The sequence below is a fragment of the Vigna angularis genome, chromosome 3 (assembly GCF_016808095.1).
Source record: "Vigna angularis cultivar LongXiaoDou No.4 chromosome 3, ASM1680809v1, whole genome shotgun sequence".
NCBI lineage: Eukaryota > Viridiplantae > Streptophyta > Magnoliopsida > Fabales > Fabaceae > Vigna > Vigna angularis.
The window spans coordinates 22,621,707-22,649,572 of NC_068972.1; the positions used below are offsets into that span (position 1 = coordinate 22,621,707).

The window sequence follows — 27,866 nt, forward strand, 5'->3', positions numbered from 1 at the left end:
TGCGAAAGTGAATGTCTAATAAATAATAATCATGTCTACGACCATATTATTATAAATATTATCTCGTTAATTATATGAGATTTTTTTCTGAAAGCTTATTGTTAATGTTCATTAGGTTTGTCAAACTATTTAACAATCATATATTAGTTACATGAAAGGGAAAGAATCTTCTATCTTTCCGCAACAAATATTTTTATTATTATTAAACTTCTTTTTTAACATGGACCACAAAAAAAAAAGTTTCTTGTTGGTTTCATCTCAAATTCTATTCTGGTATTGCTGTGAAATTTGAGTTAGAGAATAACATCGTTTCAGAACACTTTAGTTTGATGAGCATTTGAGTAACCTTTGCCTTTGGAGAAAGCTTAAATCCTGAAAATTCCCAAACTTTATGACCTAAAAACTTAACCAAGGGAATAAGAGACAGCAAATCTCTTTACAAGAAAGAATCCCCTTTTAATTAGGATAAAAGGATAGAAAAGTAATTTGGTCTTTGCATAATCCAACCTAGCTATCATTTTTGAGATTTGATTGTAACTTTTGTTTTAATATAAATTTTTTATTAGATAATTATTTTGATAACATTTTTTTTTAACTTTTTGAAAGGAAAACAAGTATAAAAGTATGAATGTGATGCTTTTATGGTTATTTGCCAAAACTAAATGAATTTAGTATTAATAGAATTTTGTTAGGAATATAAAAGGTGGCTTTACCTTAGAACCTGTGACCCCACACCCATGGGCCCACCACTAGCCTACCTTCTTCATCAATGGTGGACCCAAAAAATGGTTCTATGGCCAAAGGGTCCCACACACATGGGGACATACCTTTCACTTATTCCACCATGTTATTTATTTTCTCTTCCCAATTTTGCCTACTCTTTGGATCCTTTTCATCATCACTTTTTTTATTGTTTAATAATGCCCAACACCTTAGTCCTAAAGCTCACTACTCAACTTCGGCATTTTGTTTTCTTAAAATCAATAAATGTGGAACCACGTGTTTCTAATGTCTAGTTTAGTGGTAAAAACAGACCAAATAAATTTTGTATTTTTACAAACAAGAGGAACATTTTCTTTCTTCGTGGAGTGGAATGTGTTGTACCATCTTTAGGAATGCAACGTGGATATCAATTTCAGAAGCATGCATTCATAAATGTCTAACAAAATAATTAAAGACAATATTATCATATCCGAAAATCATCATGTCTTAACAAAAACTATAATATCATAATGTTTGTACTGTTTTTGTTTGAGCTTATGACACTCATTACCACAAACAAAATTTTACATAGATCACCGTAATAGCGTCAGATTTTCATTGGTTGTCATTTTATGAGTTTTTTTTTTATGAAATTGGTGTATTTTTGGACTAAAATTACGTAATTAGACAGGTTTTAAAAATATTACAGAGTTCATTGAATTATATAGTTAGGATAAATTACAATATTGTCCACTTTAAAGTTTCACTTATCATGATTTTTTCCCTAAAAAGATTTATACATAGAAGAAAGAAAATATATTTAAACATGTCATTTTTTCATGTTGTATGGTTCATTTCCTAAATAAAAATAAATTGGAAGAGATCTTATATCTCTAGTTTACATTTTTTTTATCGTAATGAAATTGTGTGCAGGTACACAACTTCTTCTGAAATCGTGTTTTAATGCATGCAAAGTGTAATATTTTTAAAAACTGTTCATTTACGTGAATTAGGCCTAAAAATACACCAATTTCGTTAAAAAAAACCCCCACTTTACGAATTAATTGGTAAAAGTAAATAATAAGCAGTTAGAAGTGCGATAAAAAAGGATAATCGAGATGGTTAGTTGATCAAGTGTTTATGTGTGTTCCTTAATCTTAAAAAAAAAATCTATTCATATATGCTTTAAATTTAAAACTGTCCGAAAGATTTGTTTTACAAGTGTTCAAAACATCCACACTTTTCGTTCATTTTGATTGAAATAGACTTTTTGAATACCTATATATTCTGAAACGAATGAAAAAATAGTCAATAAATACACGAAATACGAGGAGAAATACCAGTAAAATACATTTATTTTACATTTTAAAATTTATTTTTAACCTAGAAAAGTTGATTTTAGAAAGAATGTATTGGACTGAGAAAGTTGAAGTCCTAAGGGTTTATTTACTTACAGCCCAATCAGCTTAAAAATTTGACACTTTACATCACATGATTACAAAAGTGAACCATTAAAACAAAAAGTTTTGGTTATATTTATGGTTCAGAACAGATTCATTGAGATCAGCCACCCCAAGAGTTTAATTAATGTGTCTCCATATCTTTTATTTATGCTAAATTTACCAATCTGTTTTCTTGAGAATGACATCAAACAACAACTAATTTTTCTCTTCAGCTTTGTGAAATAATGGAGTTGTGTTTGTGCAAACCAACTAACCAATTTGTTTTTTGTTATATAAGGACCGTGACCATGACAAGCTACCATTTTTTTTAATCTCTTAGCCTTTTCGCATGCTTCCTACAAGCCTTTGAAAAAAAAAATCAAAAGAAGCTTGCACTAATAGATTATTTCAAAAGCTCATACTTGATTCAAAATTTAACCATTCCAATCATTCAAACGAAAAACTTTACCTTTTGTTATTATCAAATTAAAAGTCCACCAATTTTTTTTATATAGCGCTTACTATAAAGAGTTAATTTAATGCACATTAAATACATTTCAAATTATTTAATAATTATAAATACCTATTTGATATTGACCCATGTTATAAATGCAGCAAGTATTTATCTGAAACAGGTTAGTACTATCACATGTAGTGATATTTCATATTAATGGTTAAAGCGTCTATTCGATGATTTAGTAATTAAAGGATATGATTTTTTTTAAGAATATATAATTAATGTATTTCTTAATGATTAACATTTTTTCAAATGTAATATAAACTTTATTTCAAGTGTATAAACAGAATTTAAATGTGTATATAATTAAATTATGGTGTCTTACGTTAGGCAGGCACGTGAAATGGTGGGTGTGAGAGGGTGCCACGTTAAGTGCAGAAAGGAGCTGTGGGAGGAGCTTGGTTTGGGTTGAGAGATTCATAACATGACTACACATACATGCATTACATACATAAGAAGTGAGTATATAATAAGGTCACTCACATTCACATAACAATACATATTCATAAACCCCTTTCATCTTCTTCTGCGTCTTCTTCAGCCTTTTCTTCCTTTTTCTTCCATTTGGGCCAAAACAACACCATTGCCTCCCATAATTGCCCGACTCAATTCCATGGCGGCAGGCCCAACCTCACCCTCCGATCGACCCACCATGGCCCCTCCCCCAATGCTCATCTCCGACTCAGTCGCCAAGGACGCCATACTCGCTTGGTTTCGAGGCGAGTTCGCTGCAGCCAACGCCATCATCGACGCCCTCTGCGCTCACCTGGCCACCTCTTCCCACGACTATGATGCCCTCTTCGCAGCCATCCACAACCGTAGGCTCAACTGGATCCCCGTCCTCCAGATGCAGAAGTACCACTCCATTGCCGACATCACCCTTGAGCTCCGCAGAGTCTCCGACAGAAACCCCAATGTTGACGACAAATCCAAATCTGACGAGAAAAAGACCTCGTCGGAGAGTTTAGTCGGAAATGGTGTGGCTGATGATCACGAGGAGTATGAATCCCCTGAGAGCGAGATTACTGATTCAGGTGAATAAATTAAATAATTATTACTTTTTTACTTTTTTTTTAATTCCTCCAAATTGATGGAATTTAATTTTAAGAATTTATTTATGTTATTTATGTTATGTTAATTACTGAATGTAAATTCAAATGTTTTGAAAATCATTTGTTAATTACTGATAAAAATTGCAAAGTTTTCTCCAGGGTCTCTTGACTGCAATAAAGCATGAAACTTTATCTGTTTCTCTTGAAAAAGAGTGATTTTCTTTTTGTTGTCATTCTTTTTTATGACTCCAGTTTCAGAGGAGGAAATTCCATCTGTGTTGTCAGATGATTGTATGGCTCAACAAATAAATGGGATGTGCGAATTTGTTTTACTGTTTCCTTTTGTGATAGTTAAATTTATGTTGCACCAAAAGTTTTACACCTGCTTAAGTTTAAAGCAAGGTAAACCATAGGTTAAGATTTTATTTTGTACTATCAAATATATTTAGGGTAAAAAAGGAACAGGGACAATAGTATTATAGTAAATTAAAGTAATTAGACACGCAGGGCATGTGGTGGATAATTTCTGCATTACTTAAATGGGGTTTAGAGTTTTGAGAGCCACCAGTCATGAGGAAGCTTTAGGTGTAACTGTTTGGTGAGTGACAAATACTATTAAATGGCACACTAGGATTAAGATTGGAATTGGAAGCACAGATCTAGAACTGTGTGCGATAATTTTTATTACAGACAGTGGGACCATAATGATGATTTCTTGACGTCACTCTTTTATGTCGGGCGGGCCGGGTTTGGGCATTGGCTTGACCTACTAGGTCATCCCCATCATCCTTTTGAGTTGTGACCTGTCCTAGATTGCTAGTTAACTTTGTCTTGTTTGCTCTTGGCTCAGTGATCCAAATCACATGAATGATTTCTAATTAAGTTGCATGATGTATATATTTTACCAAACACCCTATAGCCATCGGGACTGGGTCTGAAAACTTTGCATGGGGATGTATATGTCTGATCATAATTCTAAAAAATGAGTTATGTACATTATTTGAAATATAAGTAAAAGAAAATAAGCATATTGGTAAAACATTCTACTATAAAAAGTTTGGTTGAAGAAAAGAAAAAACAGTTGCAATTACTTGAGGTGAAAAAAGAGAATATGTTGAGTTGGCTGGTTGTATTTATTTGGAAAATAGATATGTTATTAATGTTTGCGGTGGCCTCCTCTTTTTGGCACTAAATATGCAATGTGAAAGTGGACTCACATTGGTGGTGGAAGACGACAAATGCTTCTTGACAGGTGTATGTCCAATGGTAACGTCCACAAGAGTTGACTAAATCATAATAATAAAAAGACAATAAAGTAAATAGTATGCAGAACCTATGAGATTGATCATTCATTTAAGTTATCTGGGAAAATGTGGCGGGTGTATTTATGTTTAGGATGAAAAGAATTTTGTCGTTTTCGGAGTATTGAAATTTGCATGGAATTTTATTTTTGGTTCGATACGCAGGATCTCAAGAAATGCAGGCTAATCCCATGAATATTAATTTATGTTCCAATCATGAACATTGTGAAGGACGTTCTGCGCAGTTTAAGTTGACTAAAGGTTTCAGTGCAAAAGAGTCAGTCAAGGGACATATGGTAAGTTCTTTTTCTCATACACTAAAAGTTACATTTGTTTTAATTACAAATAAGCTGATTAAGAGCTGATTGAAATTGGCAGGTGAATGTAGTAAAAGGATTGAAGTTATATGAAGACATTTTCACAGATTTAGAACTATGCAAGCTGACAGACTTCGTGAATGAGATTCATGCTGCTGGCCAGAATGGGGAACTGTGTGGTAAAATGCCATTGATCTCTGAGTGTCTGTGTATTCTTGTTAATGACAATTTTTTAGACTAACGTTTGTTTTTGTTTTGACAATCATAATTTGTGTCTAATAAAATTTTTGTTATGACTATATATTTTCTTTCTTGTTTTTCTTTTACTTTTTTTTGTCCTCAATCACATGATGTGATCAAACATAATGTCTAGTACAAGTTGTTTTTTTTGTCTACATTCTTAAAAATACTAACGAATCTTCATATGGATGTAGGCGAAACTTTTATATTATTCAACAAGCAGATAAAGGGAAACAAGAGAGAGCTGATTCAGCTGGGTGTTCCAATATTTGGACAGATAAAGGAGGATGTAAAAAGTAAGATTATTAAAGAAATAGTCATCTCATATAACTGTTTTACTTTACAATATCAAATTTGATTATCCTGATTTCTGATTTTTTATAAATGACTTTAGTGATCCTCTTACAATTATGTTTTACATTTTTAACTTCTTTTTTAAAGGCAATATAGAGCCAATTCCTCCACTTCTCCAAGGTGTCATTGATCACCTGATTCAGTGGCAGTTACTTCCCGAGTACAAAAGACCAAATGGTTGTATTATCAACTTTTTTGAGGAGGTAGACATTGCATACTTTTCTTCTTACTCCTCTTAAGTTCTATCCACTATTAGTCAAATAAGTACTATAATAATTTACAGTGGGCAATGGAATAACTGTTTAGAAATATGTATGTAATTGCATAATTTTTAGGGGGAGTTTTCTCAACCATTCCTCAAACCACCGCATCTGGATCAACCTGTATCCACTCTTCTTCTCTCTGAATCAACAATGGCTTTCGGACGTGTACTTATGAGTGAAAATGATGGAAACTACAAAGGACCTCTCATGCTCTCATTGAAGCAGGGGTACATATTAAAGAACTTATACTCTTTGCTGTCCTATCTTCCATTTATTAATTAAGATTCTAGTCACAATGCTGGATACAATGGAAGAAGTACCTTCAACATTTATAGGACAGAATGTAAGTGAAAAAGGTGAAGTGCCAAATTTTTAGAGAATGCAACTATATGTGCATATCATACTCATAATTGGGTTAGATTACATCTCTGCTTTCTTTTTGTCACAAAAGGAATTATATATATATATATATATATATATATATATATATATATATATATATATATATATATAAGACATAATAGAAACAGAAGCATCTAAAACTAATCTTATTAGGTGCACATCTACGCACATAACAGAACATTATCAGCTTTTTGTTTCTTCTTGAGTATCAATCAAACCTGCAGACAATGAAGGGGAAGGACAGAAATAGAAGGGTCCAATCTAACCGTGTATAGTTTACGCCCTTTATGTCACTAGTGTAGTAATTATATATTGTGTATTAAAGTGGGGATTTGCATTATGCATTAGATTGTAAATCAATAACAAAATAGTCTCATGTTCTAAGTTTGTTCTAAGTTTAAGCATCAAATTCTAATTGCAAAGACTTATTAAAGGCTGAAATTTCTTTTTGAGAATATCAAGTATGATGGTAACATTTGACAGTTAGTCCATAGTTTCATGCCGTTTAATTATTAGAATTCGGTTTCATGTCTCACTGACGAGATAAGAGTTTTGTTATTAGTATTTGATTTCATTATCCAAGTATGGCCTGCATCCAGATTTACTGATAGGATTGACACAGAGGGAGACTTCAAATTTTTTTTTTTATTATTATTATAAGTATGTCAAGAAAATGTATAAAAAAAATTCTGTTTTATGTACAAAAAATTGCAGGATGTTATCTTGTGCAAGGACATTGAGCTTATTATACACAATAATGTCTTTTAATATGAATAACAACATCCAGTAACTTGGACTAAACACTTTTAATTTTGTAGGTCTCTTTTAGTGATGAGAGGAAACAGTGCTGACATGGCAAGGCATGTAATGTGTCCATCCCCTAACAGAAGGGTCAGCATCACCTTCTTCAGAGTGAGGCCAGATTCCAATCAATGCCAGTCACCAACTCTTGCTATGACAAATGCGATGACTCTGTGGCAACCTGGCATTCCTAGTCCATATGCTTTGCCAAATGGTGCTCTAAGTAGCTATGAGGGTATGGACATGATGCCAAAATGGGGAATGCTTCCCGGTCCAATGGTGATGCTAACTCCAATGCGTCCTGTGGCACTGACTCCTCGCAAACTTGCTGGTGGTGGTACTGGGGTGTTTTTGCCATGGAATGTGCCATCTAGAAAACCTGTCAGGCATCTTCCCCCACGGGCCCAAAAAGGGAGGCTTCTCACATTACCTTCACCAGTTGAACCCCAAATGGGAGAATCCACTTCTGAACCTAGCAGCATCTGTGTTGAAGGATAAAGAGATGTTTAGTTCTGAAGCAGCCTTGGGTTTGAAAAAATGTGAATCAAGAAAGGTGGCTTCCGCGATTCAGCTATTTGCTCTATAATATGGAGCATTTTATCTTGTTGTACAAACATGGCCCCACCCCAGGTGCTGCAAGAGCAGTTTGGTTTTTTTTTTTTTTTTTGGACTCTTCCCTTTGAATAGATTAGAATCTAGTGATGTTTCAAATCGGTTTTCCATGTTAGTCAATCATGGCAAGAGCTCTAGTAGAGTACTAAGCCTTTCAAATTTGAAGAGTGTGAATTATATCTGACGGTAGCATTTTGTAAGAATGATATTCTAAGTTAATTATATTTTGAGAAAAATCAATTTGCCTCTAATATGTTTAGTGAAGGATCATCTACTTGCTGTTGTTATCTATGCATTGTAAATTTCTTTTATCGGCTAGACAAGTAGCTACCTCTGGTCTTATAACTGGACACTCAACACATTTTCCATGATTTATATTATTCATACAACACTCTTTATAACATTATCATCTTTTATACAGAAGTTGACTAAGATGCTATGCAACTCAATTCTCAATAATAGACTAAGGTTCCATTTCTTATTTCCAGGATATCCATGTTGCTGGTACTAAGCAGCTCATGCTATACTGCCTTTTCCTGTAATATATAATTCATAATTCATACTAATGTTCATTCTTGATTACAGATTATGTCTGTTTCTTAATTTGCTAAAATTATGAGATCGTGAACAACATTTTGAAGGTGAACATCATTTTGAAGGTTCACTATCGGTATGCCTTATAGCAGTCCAATTTTAAACGTATTCAAAACTGGCAGGACTTTCTGTTTAGGAGTGACTGTGAGGTGTACTCTATTTCCGACTTTTTCTAATTTGATTTAGTAATTTCTTGATTTTCTAATTTGATTTAGTAATTTCTTGATTTTCTAATTTGATTTAGTAATTTCTTGATTTTCTAATTTGATTTAGTAATTTCTTGATTTTCTAATTTGATTTAGTAATTTCTTGATTTTTAAAGACCTGCGGGAAACTCTTTGTTTATTCTGTTTTGATTTGATTGTTGACCATTACTCATGTTTCCAGATAGTGATAGTAACTCAATTTCATAAATGACTGTAACTCAATTTCATAAATGACTATGTAACTCAATTTCATAAATGACTATGTAACTCAATTTCATAAATGACAACGTAACTCAATTTCATAAAGGAGTATATTACCGGTCGTGCTATAATCAGTTTGATCCATAAGTTGTCAAATAAGGGAGTCTCAAACATGGGATAGTAAATGTGTCTTGCTGACAATGGTCGCCATATATTGATGAATAACCAAAATAAGAAACAAACAAAGAAACAGTTACATTTCATGCGTTTCCGGGACAGAACAAATAACATTACAACCTCCATCCCAGTTTCTAAAACGTATAATAGTAACACTAACAAATTTCTTTATGTGAAAATGACACTTACACCATACCCTTCCATTGCATCAAACATTTCAAACCTTGGGAGGCTCATCATCATCATCTTCAATGTCCCAACTCAAGTCTTCCTCTTCTTCCGCAGCACTAAATCGCTTCCGCAAATCAACTTTGCTTGTGCCACCACTATGCGATGTTTCCTTCACATCAATACTGCTAAGATCCTCAATATCATCCCAACCAAGGTCCTCCTCATCCCCATCCTCATTTGCCGAGTGCTTAATTTCAACCACTGAGGAGTCATTACTTTTACTGGAAGATTTCTCATGACCACCCTCCGTTTCCTTCGCCTTCTCATCAGTTTCAGCTGCAGGATCATTCTTGCTCACACCAACATCCACTTTTGATGCCTCATCAACACCAGCCATCTCACCAACAATTTCAGATTTCTCAATATGTGGCTCCTCAACGGACTTATCTATCTTGTTGCCAACTTGCTCACTTTGCAATAAATTGTCTCTCTTTTCTACTTTAGACTCTTCTTCCACGTCCAATTTTTTCGTTCCCCCTTCATCGCCGGCAACGCGCAACTGGGTATCCACACTGTCCCCACCAACCTCTTTATTCAAAACCACAGGTTTAGCAACACCTCCATCCTCATCTTCATTATCATCTTCAACTTCCCAACTCAAATCCTCATCCTCCCCAGAAATTCCACTCACAAGCCTAGCCCTCAGGTCTTCAGCTTTCTTGAGCTTATAAACCTTATAGTAATACCTATACCAGAAAGTGTCGTGATCCACACTGCTCGGAACAACTCTTTTGTAAACACTCTCCATATTATCATTCTCTCTGAAAAGCCCCTCCATTTCCTCACTTTTCCCCTCCAACGAAAACCCTAATTTCCATTCATTGAACTCACTCACATCCTCGGGCTCCTCGGAGTAAGTGCTAACATCACCCTGAATCGCACGAATCTGAGCGTCGAACCTACTATACCGCGTCAAATCCAGGCTCTTCCTATTGGCGCTATTATTATCAGAATCAGAATCCAGATCGACAGCGAGGATAGCGTCCTTACCTTGAGATATGATCTGAGCCGTTCCTTTGACGACGGTGTTTCCGAACTCGTCAATGACGTGACCCACGGTCCCGAGAGAACCCTGCGCCACCTCAATTTCCTTCTTCAAACCGGTGCTGAATTCCTGCAGATCGCGACGGTAGGTCTCGATAATGGATTCCGATTTAGTTGTTAGGGTTTTCATGAAGCCGCCGAAATTCCAACCGTCGCCGACACCGACAACGGAATCGGTGGTATTCGATGGGGGCGGGGAATCGGGATCCGGGTCCTGGTCTCGCGGCTCATTGCTGGATCCGGATTCGGGTCGCGGAGGATCCGGGTCATCAAGGAAAACGGATTTGAAGAAATTCATACGGAAGTGGAGAGAGAGGGATGATGGAGTGATGAGTAAGTAAGAAATTGAAGCATAACTAATTTATGATTCTAGAAAAGTGCGTTTGAAGCTTATGTGTTCTTTTACACTTCTAAGATAAGGTGAAGCAAAAATGCATTCTAATATTCTTTTTCTTTATTATTATATAATTCAACCAGTATCATTGTTTTTTACATATTTTTAGGTTGTGTTTGGTACTCAACTCAGTTCATCTAACACACTTTTGCCTTATTCTACTTACGTTACGAACCAAACTCGGTTTTTTTCTTATCTTAATATTGGTGTAAAGTGTTCCATCACCACATGAAATTATCTGTGGCAACCAAAGAATATATTGCTTTTAAAAATTTATTTTTCCTTTACCCTATTTATTAAAAAACAATTAAAAGTAATTTTTTATTAATATTATCTTGATAGGTTCTGATTTATCAGCTTAATTTCTAAATACAGATATTAAAACATTAAATAATTATTTTAACATCCCATTTTACTATTGAATAAAATATATTAAAAGTTTTAAATTTATTTTTTATCCCACTTTCTTCTTCACAAACGCCGCCACTGTTTCCTCCTTTCGGATTAATTATTTCGGTGTAGACGTTGGTGAAGGAAAAATTTGGAGACGGAGAATGAAAAAAATTACATTTTTAATTTAGTATTTCCGAATATGAAAATGTCTTTCAAAACACTAATTCAAAAAAATGTTTCTATATCCTAGATTCAGTATTTTGAAAGATATTTGTGGATCTAGTTTCAGAATATCTAATTTAGAAGGTAAAAAAAATACATAATTCAGAAGGCGAAAAATTATATTTTAGATTGAATGTTGAAGAAGATATTTTTAAATTCAGAAATATATTATAAAATACTCATTCGAAAAAATATTTTTATATTTTTTAAATTGAGTGTTTGAAAAAAAAAATGGATTTGAAAATACTTTCTAGAATAGCCAATCCCTCAAAATATAAAAACATTTTATAGAATAAGTGTTCTCGAAGAGATTTTCATATTCGAAAATATCTTCCAAAATGAGTGTTTTTGAATGTATTTCCAAAAAATTTAATCCAGGATATATTTTGTTTTATTTTCAGATCAGGTGTCTCATAAGGTATTTGAAAGTGTTTTTCGAAACATTCAATCCGTATAAAAATATTATTTTGGTATATTTTGTAAGACATTTTCGGATTCAAAAATACCTTCCGAAACATCCCATTACTTTATATTAAGACCTGAGTAGATTTCTTATCAAACATTTTTCTCACAAAATGCGTTAATGAGTTATATGAAAGGTTTTCTAAACACGTTCGTGTTATTATTTTAAACAAATGTTACACGAGCTCTCGCTATCACGTACAAAATAGTGTTTTTTATAAACATGATAAAATGTATAAACATTATTCTAAAAACATGTATTAAAAGACATCTTACTAAATGTGTTCTTGAATCAAACCAATAATCACTAAAAAAAGTGTAGTTAGGAAAAGTCCTACACAAGCTAAACGATACCTTGTACCAAACAACATTTTTATACAACAATGAAACTTTTATGAACTTTTTGGTATTTATACTAGAATGCTTAAACGATTAAATCTTGCTTCAGCAATAGAATATTTTAAAAAAATTTAGTTATTCTGAATGCGCATTAAATGCACGTTTCAAAATAATAAAAGTGATAAGAAAAAGAATATATCTATCGACATGAATATATACTCTATTATGTGCAAATTACCTATGTCAAGCATCCACCTGCTTTATCATATATAAGTCAAAAGTAGACGCTAGAGACAGAAGATATTCACGGAATGTTCTCTCTATCAAAAGTTACATCAAAGAGTTCATACAATCTACTTTTGATAAAGTACTGAAAAAGCATATCTACTCAGACAAGTTGATTTTAACCTACGGCTGCTACCTACAAAAACGTTAAGAAGATCCGAAGATCGAAACAAGTACTATCTAACGGACATTTTCTTGAAGCCTATAAATTGAAGATCCTTGAAGAGAAGAGCAAGAGAATAAGCACACAAAAACGAATAAAATCATTTGAGAAGAAAAACAAGCTCAAAAGAAAGGAAAATACTCTCAAGCTTCATAGAATCATAAGCTTACAATTGTAAGAAGAGAGAAAACTCTAAGAGTCTGTTAAATTGAATTGTATTGTAAACACATGCTTTCTGTGAGAGTAATCGTCTAAGGACTTGTAAGCGATCTGATTGATTGCATATTATGAAGATAATACAAACACTTAACACTTAACTCGATGGAGTTAAACAGTAGCTAGATGAGTTTGTCTAGTGGAAATCAGGAGTGGGTGAAACTCAACTAGACATTGTATCAAGAAGATACCGGATTGTCTAGGGATACTAGGAGTGATGAAGAATATTGCACAACCAAGAGTGAATGATACTCGGTTCTAGTCTGAGTAAGGGGGTTATTGGGATTGACTAGGATACCAAGAGTGGTGTGAATACTCAGTTTTAATCTTGTTGAAGATTATAATGAAACCCTCTTAGAGGTCTTAGAGGAGAGCTACACGTAGTTCAATGGAATGAACCAATATAAAATAACTATGTGTTATTACTCAGTCTTGCTATGTTTTTCTTACAAACTCTGCAGTTGCTTATTATCTCAATTGTTTATAAGAGCTCTTGTCACTAAACACTATTCTTATTAAGAGTTATCTTTCTGAAAACACTACAACGTATTTAAGTAGACGATTGAAAAATATTTATTTCAGAACTTGTTGTTAGAACAGAACTCTCTAACTCAAGTGTTTAACAACTTTAAATAGTTTAATCCTTAACAAGGTTGTTAAAGCACCCTTTTGACGAAAAGTTTTCTTATAACACTATATCAATCTCTTCTAGTATTTTTCATGTATTTCACTTTATATACCCTTGTGTTTTTTTGTTTGTTTTTGCTATTTCTTCATCTTCTTCCCCAGTTCAAAGCTTCTAAGCTTCTCCCCTTCTTCAAACTTTTCCTTCACCATCATCAAAACCGGAATGGAATGGCCAATCCGAAAGAAGGAAATGTAAACTTATTGTTTTTAATATATTTTTTGAAGGGTAAAATGGGGATACAACATTTTATAGGGTTATAGGAAGAAAAAAAGGATGCAAGAACATCGAAGTAAGTTGGAATCCGCTAACTCTAACCTAATAACACTTTTAATATTTTATTAAAGAAATAATGAATTAACAAATGATTAGTTTGCGCATCAAAATTTCCATTTTTCGAATTACCAATTTCATCATATCACAAGTCAAATTTTTCATAGTCAACAACACATGCAAAAATCAAAAGTTTATCATGTTATAAACATCTATCAAACTTAAACACTTAACCTTATTCTCAAAGTTTGAATCATTTAAAAGAATATATTTTATTATAACATTAGTAGTATTAGATTTAGGTGTGAACTTAAATATCTAAAATAAAATAATTGTAATCATTCACTAAGGATTTGAAAGAACATTTAGTATCATAAATAACTCCAAGTTTATGTGAGCAAAAATATTTAAGCAAAATATCTATAATTATCTACTAAATTTTAAAGTAAAGTTTGTCACAAGTAGATTTACTATAAAACTTCCAATTCTCACAATTTATATATCAAATAATGGTTGAGTGATTCAGTGAAGTGATAAATAACCTTTTAAACTTAATTAAAAGACAGATTTAATAATTAAAAATAAAAAAATTATATGAAATATGAAAAGGAATATAAGTTAAATGACTTTCTCATAAATATGTTCAAATTTAAAATTTCAATATGTACAAAAGGTTCGGTTGGTAATCAAGAATCTATTTTTATTAATAGCAAAAAAAAATTCTAATAAATTAATTAAAAATTTACTTTAATTAATTTGAAATCATAAATAATAATTAATTGAATAATAATATATATATATATATATAGATTACGGGAGAGTCTATTTTAAAAAAGCAGTTAAATTATCTCTTTTACTAAATTTATTTAAAGTCTTTTATTAATTTATTTATTTTTTATTGTTATCAAATTTACATTTATTATCTTAAATATTAATGTAGACTTTCACTATTTGCATGTTTTATTAATCTTTCGTATAGAATTATATAAGAATAAATTAAAAATCAATTCTCTATTTGGTGTTGTTAATTTAATTTTATTTATTTGGTGTTGTTAATTTAATTTTATTTATTTTTTTAATTACTAACTTGACAATATTGAAATTGTTTATGTTAAAAATATCATTTGATATCATCAACAACAACGTACCAAATACCATATAAAAAAAATAAAGAAATAAAATAATTTAGGGAATCAATGTGTATTTATATTATAAATGGCCCAGTACTGTACACTTAAACGTGCGGCCCAACCCATATTGGCCCGATAATGGCAAAGGGCGTAGTGAGCCAAAGTGGCACACACACACCGAGAATCTAGCGTGAGAGGAGAGAGAACAGAGCCTCGAGAAGCTTCTCCTCAGGCGATGCAGAGACAGCGACGTCGGGGGCTGTCTGGCGACGGGGGAGAGGGCTGTTGGTAGTGACGAAGAAGGCAAAGATGGAGAGGACAGTGAGAGAGGTAAAAAAAACTCTGTCTTTTCTTATTATGAAGAATCTGAATATTACAATTTGTGATTACTTGCTTGAACGGAAAAAGAGAAGTCCTATTTATAGAGTTTTTGTAAGAGTAAAACAGAACTACCTAATAACCGTAAAACACAGTAGTATACTGTCTTTTTGACAGTAAGAGATATTTATTCCCAATAATTTACATAAAATAAAAGACTATATATAATAGAAACATAAAAATAAGTTATATAGAAAAACAAAATAAATTGTTATTTAAAATTTATAATATCTAATTATATTTGATGTAATTAATATATACTCATTAAATTTTTAATGAAGAAAAAATTCAATAAGTCATAAATTTGAAATAAATGCATAAATAATCTACCTTTTTGACCTCTCTTGCTCTACTTCTAAAATAGAATATAAAAGTTGAATAGACTTAGGAAAATTCTAATTTTATCTAAAGAGGACTAATTGAAAAACCAAACATACCTCTAAAATCCCAAACTAACCTATATGAATTTATTGAGCTCATATTTCATATATGAAAACTTAAAATATTACGTAGACAAATTTCATTAAAAAAAGAACAAAAGTGAGATTTAGAAAGAAAAGAAAAACTACTCTAAACAAAATACAAATATATGATATTGTCATAAACTTTGTTGTCTCTCAAATGAGGAGAAGTTTCACGATTTTTAAAAAAACAAAGCATATAAATTGTAAAGGAAGAAAGTTTAGAAAATCCTTCTTTGATTTTTCAAATTGTTCCTTAATCTCTAAAAGATGCTAAAAGATGGTGAGGAAAATATTTAGAGATAGATAAAAGAATAAAGTTTAAGTGTTCTATTTTTTTTTTGGAAGAAAACTTATTTTAAATGTAACTTGACTTTTTTAGAATTAAAAAATAAAATTCACTGTATAATATTATGTCTTCTAAGGTTGTTTCTGATTTTTTTTTATAATACGTATAAACTTTTTATGTTTAAAGTTATTTAGCTTGTTTGGAAAGAAGTTTACTATGTATTTATAGGTATAAACTTATGAAATTTTTATAATAGGTATGATATAGTATTTTTTGTGCTTGAGTTTAGTTTGGTACTTATGATTTTTATCATTTTTTATTATAATATTTTTCATGTTATGAAAAATTATTAATGTGCTTTGATATGTGAGCCTAACATAGATGTTTAAATGCCTAACATGAGTTTTATAAAAAAAAAATTAGAAAAATCAATAAAATTTTAAATTGTTAAAATTTTAATTTATACATTAAATGTAACTTATAATTTGAATATTTTAATCTTTTAAAGAAGCATACTTACTAAAACAATGAAAATTAGGTCTAGAAATATATAATGGGTAATTTATCTAAGGATAAGTTCATAAATAATGTTACTTACTATAATTTTACCTACAAATTTCTATTTGTAGATAATACTATATTACTAATGGATTTTTTTGGTTTATCTACATATTTGTGCAATAGGAAATGAGTTTTTTTGTTGTCAATAATCTTTATAGAGGATCTCTTTACTAATGAATTTTTATCTGTGAATAATTTGTTAGTAAACATGATTTATTAATGTAAGATAAGAAAGGTCTTATATCTCAAGATAAGACGGGTGAATTTGATTAGCCTTTTAAAAGGATTTTTTTCAAAATCTTTATAACTTCTTTGACTTTCTTGAAATCAATAAAGAAGAAGTAATGAATAAACAAGAGAGAAATGATAGAGAAAGATCAACACAGATAATCTATACTGGTTCGACTATCACAAGCCTACGTTCAATCTTCTTTAAACAACCTGAGTTGAAGGGAATTCACTATAATTGATTGAGTTTACATAAATACAAAGATACCTCTCTCAATGCACTCCTCTCACTAGTCAAAATCAATATAGCAACCCAAGAGATGAACAATCCTCAATCTCTTATAATACAAGAGCACTCACAACCATTAACCCCTGGCAAACCCGCATAGGAAAACAATGCAAAGATTGTCTATGAACAACCTGATCTCTGAGTCACACTCCTCTAGTGCAGATCAAATCAGAACAACTTTAGCACAAACTATTGATGAATCTTGATGGGTAATCAACCAATGTAGCATAAATTCTTCAAGAACTCTTCTTGAAAGCATCTGTAATCATAACTCAATGACAATGTTAATATTTCAAGTCACATATATATGAGATTTTCAAATTTTGTCGCATTATAATCGATTATGTTAATTGTATAATCAATTATGTTTTTTCTCTGTTTTAACATATTATTCTATGTGTATATTTGATTATTTAAACACTTAAGCCTATTAATGATTCATTTAACAATCTTAATATATTAGGCTATTTATATAATGTATTAGACTATTTTTCTATTTTAATCGATTAACAAACTTATGTAATCAATTATTTTTACACTTGTCTATATTATTCATCCATTAGTCATCTTTAATAGATTATATATCTCACTTATATAACAAACTATGCATTTTCTCTGTTTTTATCAGTTATATACCTTGTATAATCGATTACTACAGCGCAGTTTTTCCCTGTTAAGCTTTCTAAGTGATCTGGTTAAATCTAGCATATTATATACCTTGTTTAATCGATTAGTAAAAATAAGATTATTAATCTGTTTTAAGTATGATTCATTCATCAATAATGAATTCACATATCAAACACAAACATGATCAATATAAAACATTTGTTATGTCATTTGTTGTGTAAGAAACCATTAAATCATTCTATTGTTCATCATTAAAAATAAAGATATAAAAAGGTAAGTTTAGCTCCCTCTATCAATAATTGATAAATAATGATAGTGGGTAATATGTGATTTTATTATAATTTGAAATAAAGTTATGATTTATGTATTATTGCATAAAATAGTAAAAATAAGGTAAAAGGTCATTTAAAAGAATTAAATGATCAATGAGAAAATAGTATAAACTTATTGATTATGTAATCCCGTTTGTAGTAAGGTTTAAACCAAATATAACTCTTTACAACGTTAACAACATAACATGAATATAAGAATGTAAAGAAATTATGTATGTCAAATCATCGTTTTTCAATTTTTTATAGAAAATAGATACTTTGACCCACACAAATATTTTTATATTCATTTAATATTATCCTTTCTTACTATAATATAATATTATATTATATGTTAAATAAATATAAAAGTCTAATATCCTATCATTACTATTATTTTATATATGGAAATGGGGTTTGACAATACACTTGACCATTATTATAATAATATAATATCATAAGTTGATATTTAAAATTAAAACATATAAGAAAATAAAAAATATTAATATTTTAAGTTATAAAGTGGATGTATATAACTTTTAACGGTCTAAGGTATCACACTAGATAATGCTGTGTTCGTTTCTGCGTATTTACTGTTATAAGGAAAGGAATTGCGAGTGATTATATGTTCGTATTTAATGATTTACGGGCGATGATTTGCGGGATAGGTAAAATATTTATCTTCGCTATTGAGAGAGGATTTGCGAGTGAAGTATATCGATATAGACACTTTTACAAAATTGTCCATATATTATTTTAAATTGCAGGTGCATGAATTTGTAATATTGGTTCTATGGGTTGGAACAAAAGATTCTATTGTTTGGTGAACAAATTTTATGGTATGCATATTTTACCTATTTTGGAAGATGCATATAATTATTATTATTTTTTTAAGTTGTGTGATGTAGTTCATTAACATTTTTTCTTTTTTTTCTTTAAATTTAATTTAAACTAATTAAATATATATTTTACAATATATATCTATATATAATAAAAATAATATTATTATTAAATAATAATAATAATAATAATAACATATTACTTTTAAATATCATTTTATATTACTATTATTATTAAGGACAATTTGGTAATTCTAATTTTTTATTTATTAAAACATTTTTTTTATCTATCATATCAATCAAATCATATACTAATTTTCATAAACTTTACTTCCAAACTCACTCTCATTTATCTCCAAATCCACTCAAACAAACAACACTTATTTCACCCTCAAATCCCTTCAAATTCATCCACTCACTCTCCCCCAATTCCTCTCCCCCAAGTGAACACACCCTTAGAGAAGTTCTCCTATACTTCCGAAAGTTCATCATAATAATACTAAAAATACTCTTGTCAGTATTCGAAAATCGGTTAAGAAATTTACTTAACTGGGTTCAAATTACGACGTTTGAATTACGGTTAAAAAATTTACTTAATCCACTTTCGAATATTGATTAAGGATTTCTTTTTAACTTTTGTTTTCATTTATTATTAATAATAAAAAAACATATTAAAAATTTAATATTTGAAATTAAAAAGTTAAATTTAAAAATTATTTATTTAAAATTCACAATTAAAAATTATTTTTTTAATATAATAAATATTTAATTAATTTAAAAAAAAATTAAAAAAAACATGTTAACCGTATTTGAAAATACGGTTAACATTTTTCCAATTACGGTTTCAATTATAAAAGTGTTAACCCAATTTCCAAATACGGTTAACATATATTTTTTTCAAGTTTTTTGTTTTTAAATTAATTAAATATTTATTATATTAAAAAATAATTTTAATTATAAAATTTAAATAAATAATTTTTAAATTTAGTTTTCCAATTTAAAATATTAAATTTTTAATATTTTTAATGTTTTTAATGTTTTTTATTATTTTTAATAAATAAAAGCAAAAGAAAAAAATTCTTAACCGGTGTTCAAAAATTAGTTAAATAAATTTTTTAATCGTAATTCGAATGTTGATTAAGTAAAATTTTTAACCGGTTTTCGAATACCACAAGAGTATTTTTAGTATTATGAAGGTGTAAATGAACTTTTGGAGGTGCAGATAAAACACTCGGTAAATTAACTATATTAACACCTCACTATTAAAAAGTTGGACTGCAACGTTTTGATATTACCGTTTTCTTAAACTCCCATTTCAAATTATAAATATTATTATTTTATTTTAAAACTTTTGTTTTTATTTATTAAATATAATATTTTAAATATAATATTTTATGATTAAAAGAAGTTGCAAAGTGAAAATAAAATAAAAATTAAGTATCAAAATATAATTATTTTTTAAAATTTAGTTAATAAATTCAAAACTTGTGAGTGTCGAGAACTATGGATCCGTGTTAACATCAAGGCTTTTGCATCAAACTAGACATATTTGCCTAGCATATTACGTAAATGGATAATTTTTAATTAAATATGAAGTCGTGGGGCCAAAACGACTATTAATAATCGATTTGATTACAATTGGGTAAACTGCCAAATAATTTTCATAAACCAACCAAAATACACTAGTAATAGATTACAACAAGCTTGTAATCGTTTATGAGGGTGGTTCTTCCACACTTAAAACACTAGTAATCGATTACAGAAGTGTAGTAATAGATTATCAGTATCATTTTTGTCTACTACACTGAACTCGTGCAGGGGAATCACGATTTCAACATTGTGTAATCGATTACAGGATCTTGTAATTGGTTACAGGACCCAGAAGTCGTTTTTGAGGTTCACGACTGGTCAAATGAACAGTGTGAAGTCGTGCAGGGGGCACAACTTCTTCATTTGAAGTCATTTTGGCCTCACACGACTTCTCCATTTTAGTATTTTGAATTGAATTTGTCTATTCTCGTAATAATATATGATATATTTTTGTCATTTTTGGTAACAAAGCCTAACATCGAAGAAGTCAATGATTATATAGCTTTGCGAGTATAAACAAAAACACTTGCTACATGCACATCTAGCAAAAAATGTGAATGAAAACGGAAAATGTTTTCTAGCAGCAGTTGAGCTGGGGGAAAATGTAGAAATTCTATCAAGATATTAAATTAAAATTAATAAATATTTTAGTCATGGACATATGTATAATCTCCAGTCCAACAACTATGTATATCTATACTCATAGTTCTTGTTTTTCTGGATCATGTCCCTTGCATTCAAAGCAGCTGTCTTAAGCTTTTCTTCCACACCAAACTGCAAAAACACATTGTATGTTTAATCATATCTCATGCTTAAAACAAAACATACAAAGAAGATTTTGCAAATGGTATAATTGGAACTTTACCTGTTGTTTGAATTTCTTCCTTTCTTCAGTCCTTCTCATTAACCTCCCTCACTGGGATTTTTCATTTTCCAAGGCTTTCAATATGTAATATATGATATAGTGTATATATGAGCAATGTTCATGTGATGAAAAATATTGAAAGCAGTAATTTGTCCTACCTTCCCCCAAGAAGTTGATCATGATTTTCATTCAAAAGCATGAGTATTGGGACGATAGAGATCATAGGGTTCCCAGAGATGATCAACAAAGCAAGGCCTTCTGGAGTCCAACCTCAACCATGGCTTCCCTTTGCCACTCCAATGGAGCAAACTGATAGGCCCAGGATGAAGACTCCTGCACCTGCCTTCAAGGTTATCACCTCCCAACCCATGCTGATTCCACCTGTGGTTCACACTCTTCAACTCCCCAGCCAGAACCAGAAGAAAAGGAGGCAAAGAACCCAAGTGGTAGATCCTCTTCTGCTTCTGCACCATCATCCATGCCTCCATCTTCTCCCTGTACTTCCCCTCCCTCCATTTCTCCACGTCCATCACCATCACCCCCGTGTTGAAATAGCAGGGCTTCCTTCCCTCGAACGTCCTACTTAACTCCTTGTCGTTCCAGAACAAGTCCGTGAAATACACCATGAAATTCGCTTGGCAATACTCCGGCGCCGCCAGTACCTTCCCCTCCAACTCAACCTCCCACAGCTTTGCAATGTCATCCACAACCACGATATCAGAGTCCAGGTATATCACGCGTTTCACGTAACCTGCAAGTAATAAGGCTCGTCATAATATATATGATCAGATAAACTTCTCATAAATCACTTTTACAGGATCAAAATAAGAAAAACACATGAATTGTGTTAGACTATAATCTGATGAGTTTTCACGTGAAAATCCAAGACGGATCTATGTTACGTGATGCCCAACTTATTGGATTACATGAATTTGTTTGTAAGATAAAACTAGTTTATGTTTAAAATGTCGAGAATTTGATTTGTTTTTTCATCTGTAAAAGTTTGGTATTTACGAAAAACATAGTTGTGGTTAGTTATTATGCGAAGAAGAAGCTAAAGTAAGGCTACCTGGGAGAATGTCGGAGAGGTAGATTCGTGCGTAGTTGAGAGGCTGGTCAAGGGCTTGGCGAATGGATTTGGAGATTTTTCCACGTACCCTATTGGAGTCGAAGCGATAAGTTTTGAACCTGAGGTAAGGAAAGGTGGTCTTGATGGTGGTGAAGACCTGGTGCTCGAACCTTGCCCAGAGGAAATGGAACTCCAAGTTTTCTGGACACGTGGAGTGCTGGAGAATGGAGAGGACCGCGGCCATGGTTCCTCTGAGGTAGTTTGAGTCCAACGTCATGGAAATGTGGATGCTGTCATTGTTGCATGTGTTTCCGTTGCGGAATGCAGGGGCTTCTCGGAAGGTGGGGAAGTCGGGGACCGGTTTTCGCACGACTTCGTGTTGAATGGTGGCGGCGAAAGAGGTGGTGGTGGCGGTGGCGATGAGGAGGAGGAGGAGATAAGACAGGAGGCGTAATGGGGAGGGAAGAGGAAAGGCCATATCCTCCTCCTGTCTTTTAATGTTATGGTGTGGAAGTCAAGGTGGCAAAGGAGGTGAAAGTGTTGGAGCCATGTTGTTTATGAAAGTTTTTTTCTTTGAAGGAATGGTTGAGGGGGACAAAGGTGGTCGGTGGGATTGTAAGGAAGAGAACGATCCTCGGAGTATGAGGTAATGAAGCCCTTCTTTAGCCATGGTTCTGATATTTTGTTGCATTTTCGTGCTGTCCCTATATCTTTTCTACCCTAAATATTCTCTTTTTTAGCTTTGTTTTTTGGGTTTTTTTAAGACTTTTCTATGATGGATGGGATAATGGTGTAAAATGGTTTTTCTTTAACATCTTAATTACATGTTTTAATCTTATTTTCAAGGAACAATATATATGTCTTTGTTCACTTTGATTTCGATCGATAAGTGCTCATGGTTTGTGATAAGCCAATTTTCTTTCTTAACTAAACAACAATGTGTAAAAATAGATAAGTTAATTGATTTTATGATCTTTCTAAAATTGTTATTAATGGTTCAATTGTTTTTATTAGTTTATGGTAAGAAATCACTATATATGACGTTATTTATAAAATTAATGTTGCTCATTATATTATACTTAAAATATTTTAACTAATCATTAACCATCGATGTATGTCACTCTTAAAAATGTGAGAGAAAATTTAAAATTTGTAAGTAAATTACTTTTTGTCTCTTCTCATTGAAGACGCAGGAGTGCAAAACGGGGGAAATAGTATTTACCAAAAAACATTTTTGTTGCAAACCAATTTACAAAAATAAGTGATTTGCATGGAAATTTCCACTACGCCAGTATTTTTTTTTTCTAATGTGGAGTAATTAGTTTTTGAAATTATGAAAATGATACAACTTTTTAAAAAATTTTGAAACTGGACAAGTCGTGTAATGTTGACAAGACTTAAAAAAGAAGTCAATTTTGGAATGATTTTGTTATATTTCATTTAAAGCTATGTCATGATGATACTTCAAGTCAAATTTAATAAAATCGTGTTGACACAATTTCTTCCTTACGAAATCATGTTAATATGATCCGATTTGTTTCAAATTTTTAAAAAGTTACACAATTTTCATAATTTGAGAAGTAAATTATATTATATTGATAAATATATGATGATACATAAGGTCATTGTAGAAAACGCATTTGAAATTCTCTACTAAACTTCATATTCAATATTGAAGAAAAATAAAATCTGAATTATTTGCACAACTATAGACTTCGGTTTTGTTGAAAGTCCTACATCAACTAGAGATAAGGCCAATTTATAATATATAAGAGAATGCAAACCTCATTTTACAAGTCGGTTTTGTGGAGTCGAGTTAGGCTAAAGTTCATTTCTTAACATGGTATCAGAGCCAGATTAGAGCATATCCTAGTGATATTGTTGTTTGTTGGACATATTGTTTTACTCGTTATCGGACTAACCATTAATGTCTAGTCTCACACTCAAAATATATACCTCAGTGTGAGTAGGGTGTGTTGGAAGTCCCACGTCGACTAGAGATAAGGCTTAAAATTATTTGTTAGGCTTAAAATATATAAGTGGGTGTGTTAGGCTTAAAATTCACTTCTTAACAGGTTTTAAAATTATTTGTTATGAACCCTTCGTTTCCACTTTTTCTCTTCACTCTTGGTTTCTTTTATTTCTTTCTCTTTTTCTTTCTCTTCTTGATTTCTCTATTGGCTTCTCCCTCTCATTTTCTTCCTTCATTTGCAAGTTCTCATTGCAATGTTTAAAGAGGTTTTTTATCTTCGTTGTTCAGGTTTGTTGTCTTTATTTGTTTCATTTGTTCACCATTTAAAGAACTCTCATGCTTGAGTGTTTTTGCATAGTGAATCATTTAAGTATGTTTCTAGGCTTGCATTCCCCTCTTCTGAACCCTAAAAATGATATAATGATATGTTTGATTTATTTTTTTGTGTACATTTATCATAAAAACATGAAAATCTATATTTTAGTACTAGTTCTCAATTTTTACCTATGTTACTTGTTTCTAATTCATCAGGTGGAATTAAATTTTGATTTAATTTTTTAGGTTGTTTAATATAACGTGGGCATTACTCAATGAAAATATATTTTTTTAATATCACAATAGGCTTTGGTTGTTTTTCAGAATTGAAGCTTATTCATTTACTTATTTAATTTTATAATTTTTTATTGTTTTGAGCTTCGATTTTAGAGACAACCAAAACCTAAAGTCGAAGTTTATGCATCGGTCTAGAACCGAAACCAAAACACTCTTTTTTTTAACCTTGTCTTGATATGTTTCGGTTTGGGAATTGAAGTACAATGTCAAAATAACAGGTGTCAAAACTTTTTGTTGCACTAGTGGGTTGTTCATTTAGCAACGTACCAATCTTGAGTTGGTGGTGAGTGAAACATATTTTGGACTCGGGTTTTCAATAAGAAATTATTATTAAATCATTATTTTTCGGAAAAGTGGTTCATGAATTTGTGTAAATTCATAATAATTGAGATAATTCTTTGGGTAACTTCGTACTTGGAATGACAAAAATATTCATGTATGCAGGTATCTGTGGATAAAGTTTGCTACGGATAATAAGTAGATACTTCAAAGGGTATTCGCAGATAATGGGTAAGAGATAATTTAATCCCGACTTATAAACGGGTTAGGTGCAAATATCATATTATCCGTACCTGCAAGTATCTATTACCCATAAAATATTTAAATTAAAATTTAATGCATATTTTATTAGGTTAAATTTAATTAAAATTTTATTTATATTTTATTAGATTATTTAATTAAAAGTAAATTTTAGTTATATTTAATTTAATTTGTATTATATTTTTTATTTTATTTAGATTTCTTTTTAAAAAATTATAATTTTTGTAAGTATCTATGGATATTTGCATATTTTAAAATATTTACGAATATTTTTTAAACGAGTATCTGACTACTAGTGAAACCAATAACAGATTGGATTTTTTTGTTACAAGTCGAGTAACAAGTAGGAACTATTTATGCCTCATCCGACCTGTTGTCATCCTTACTCCATTTTTTATTCCTAAACATGAAAAGAATCCAAATTATTCTTGCTTGGAAAACATTTTTATCATATAATTTGGAAATTAAAATTTTATAATTTAAATTAGAAAAAAAATATAGTCTAAATTTTACAATTTAAAATACATGTTTAAATTCAAAATATATGATTTAGATTCAAAAAACTATTTTAGATTACACAATTTAAAAAAGAATGAATTACCTAGTCTGAAATATATCCTCGGATTATAGAATCAAAAATAGATTATAAATTATATATTTCATAATATATTTCAAAATTATATAATTTAATCAAAATTATTGTTGTAAAACTCCATAAAATAGTATTTTAGAAGTGATGGTAGTCTAAAAATAATGAGACTCAGTTATTTTAATATTAAATGGTTTTATTATAAATAGTTTTGTTATAAAGGAGTTTCATTATTTTAAAACGTATCATTTCTCTATAAACCACTTTTTTAGAGTTCTCTGCCTTCTCTCTAAAGATTTTAGCTCATCGATCATTTGTTTGATGATCAGAAATCTCCTAGAAGATCACGATGGAGTAATCTCCACATCTATCCAATCAATTTTTAGAATAGAGCAAGTAAGTTTTGACTTTTTTTTTTCTTTTCGTTCCTAATTTGAAATCATGAGAAGGGATTCTTCATCGCATGCATTTTAGTGTTTCTCTTCCTGATTCTCTTGTAGTTTGAGGTGTTAAGGACTCATTCCGTTTTCAATTCGGCATTTTGTAGGCGTTTCTAGAGTTCTTTGAACTCTAAGCAAGGGGTCGATGTTTTAGAACTCTGTTGATCGATATAAGGTAAGGGAAGTATTTGAAAGTTCTTAGGAGTATGTTTTGGGTGGAAACTGGTTTAGAACTAAAGAGGGTGGTCAATGGTTAGTGTTTGAGTGGTTTTTAGTGCAAATTGGAGGTTTGGTTAGTGAAATTTTTATGAAAGGGGTTGGGATTGAATTAGGGAGTTTAAGGTTTGTGTTTGAGTCATTTAGCACTTGTCTAGACCTTTAGTTTGCTGAAATTGGTGTAGGAAGTGATAGAAGTGAGTTTAGGTAGTCTAGAATGGTCAATTTGGGTTTGGAGTGGTGAATTCAAGTTAGAGGTATGTTTTTATATATTTCTTAGCACCTAAGAGTACTTAGGAATCATTTAAACTTGGGTAGAGGCTCACCAAATTCAAAATAGAAGAGTTTTAGAACCTGGTGCAGTGTTGGGTGCCCTCCAAACACCCTATAGGCACCTTTTTGCGAGAAGAACTCGCTCGAGCGCCCTTATTCCAAGGGTTTGGTGCTCGGGCGCCCTTTATTGGGGGCTAAGCACCCTCAGCCAACGTTTTGGATTTTTAGTTTTGGAAATTTCAAATTCAGGATTCTGAATATTAGTTTTGGACGTTTTTTAGGTCGTTTAAGAGGTTTTGGACCCTTCCGAAGTTGTTGGTGAGGGTTTCAAAGTTGTTTTCCTTTCCTAGTATGGGTATCAATTTGCTATGAAGAAAATTGTGTTTTTGTTTGATTTCTGATGACTTGTAAGGGTGTTTCTAATTCTTTAATGTATGATCAGTAGTTTCATGTATTGGTATATTATTTGAATGTGAAGTGATCTCAATGGTTTCAAAGGTATTGAAATGAGTTCCAAGGAAAAACTTCTTAAGTGTTGGTTCTAAGTATCATTAGTATGAATGCATGGAGCTCAGTCTTGGAAGTTATCCTGACACTCTAATGGTCTTTCATTCTCAAGTTGAGAAGATTGACACATGATGTGAGAATAGGAGGTCTTAGTCTTTGGTGCTTCCAGTATGATCGAAGGCGTGGTACAAACCA

At 31.1% G+C, this 27,866-nt stretch overlaps 3 protein-coding genes across 3 annotated transcripts; 1 reads left to right on the forward strand and 2 right to left on the reverse strand.

The window, feature by feature from the left end:
• Positions 1-3,080: 3,080 nt before the first annotated feature.
• On the forward strand, positions 3,081-8,267 carry LOC108326595 (RNA demethylase ALKBH10B). Its single transcript, XM_017560185.2, has 7 exons — positions 3,081-3,695; positions 5,180-5,310; positions 5,393-5,510; positions 5,766-5,867; positions 6,013-6,128; positions 6,261-6,415; positions 7,409-8,267. The coding sequence occupies exons 1-7, from the start codon at positions 3,275-3,277 to the stop codon at positions 7,887-7,889; spliced, it is 1,524 nt and encodes a 507-aa protein (XP_017415674.1). The 5' UTR covers positions 3,081-3,274; the 3' UTR covers positions 7,890-8,267.
• Positions 8,268-9,195: 928 nt separating this feature from the next.
• Positions 9,196-10,883, reverse strand: LOC108324889 (uncharacterized). The gene has a single exon (XM_017557827.2). The coding sequence runs from the start codon at positions 10,752-10,754 to the stop codon at positions 9,399-9,401; it is 1,356 nt and encodes a 451-aa protein (XP_017413316.1). The 5' UTR covers positions 10,755-10,883; the 3' UTR covers positions 9,196-9,398.
• Positions 10,884-21,459: 10,576 nt separating this feature from the next.
• On the reverse strand, positions 21,460-23,036 carry LOC108324619 (probable galacturonosyltransferase-like 4). Its single transcript, XM_017557560.2, has 2 exons — positions 22,523-23,036; positions 21,460-22,204 (listed from the first exon to the last, which is right to left on the reverse strand). Exons 1-2 carry the CDS (start codon positions 22,998-23,000, stop codon positions 21,639-21,641), a joined length of 1,044 nt encoding a protein of 347 aa, XP_017413049.1. The 5' UTR covers positions 23,001-23,036; the 3' UTR covers positions 21,460-21,638.
• Between the last annotated feature and the right edge of the window lie 4,830 nt (positions 23,037-27,866).

What these genes read in the sequence shown, in the direction of transcription:
- LOC108326595 (XM_017560185.2), top strand. Translation starts at nt 3,275, where the DNA reads ATGGCGGCAGGCCCAACCTCACCCTCCGATCGACCCACCATGGCCCCT. An exon ending in AGTCAGTCAAGGGACATATG is followed by an intron (nt 5,311 to 5,392) that starts GTAAGTTCTTTT and finishes TGAAATTGGCAG; the next exon opens with GTGAATGTAGTAAAAGGATT. An exon ending in CCAGAATGGGGAACTGTGTG is followed by an intron (nt 5,511 to 5,765) that starts GTAAAATGCCAT and finishes ATATGGATGTAG; the next exon opens with GCGAAACTTTTATATTATTC.
- LOC108324889 (XM_017557827.2), bottom strand. Translation starts at nt 10,754, where the DNA reads ATGAATTTCTTCAAATCCGTTTTCCTTGATGACCCGGATCCTCCGCGA.
- LOC108324619 (XM_017557560.2), bottom strand. Translation starts at nt 23,000, where the DNA reads ATGGCCTTTCCTCTTCCCTCCCCATTACGCCTCCTGTCTTATCTCCTC. An exon ending in CCTCTCCGACATTCTCCCAG is followed by an intron (nt 22,205 to 22,522) that starts GTAGCCTTACTT and finishes TATTACTTGCAG; the next exon opens with GTTACGTGAAACGCGTGATA.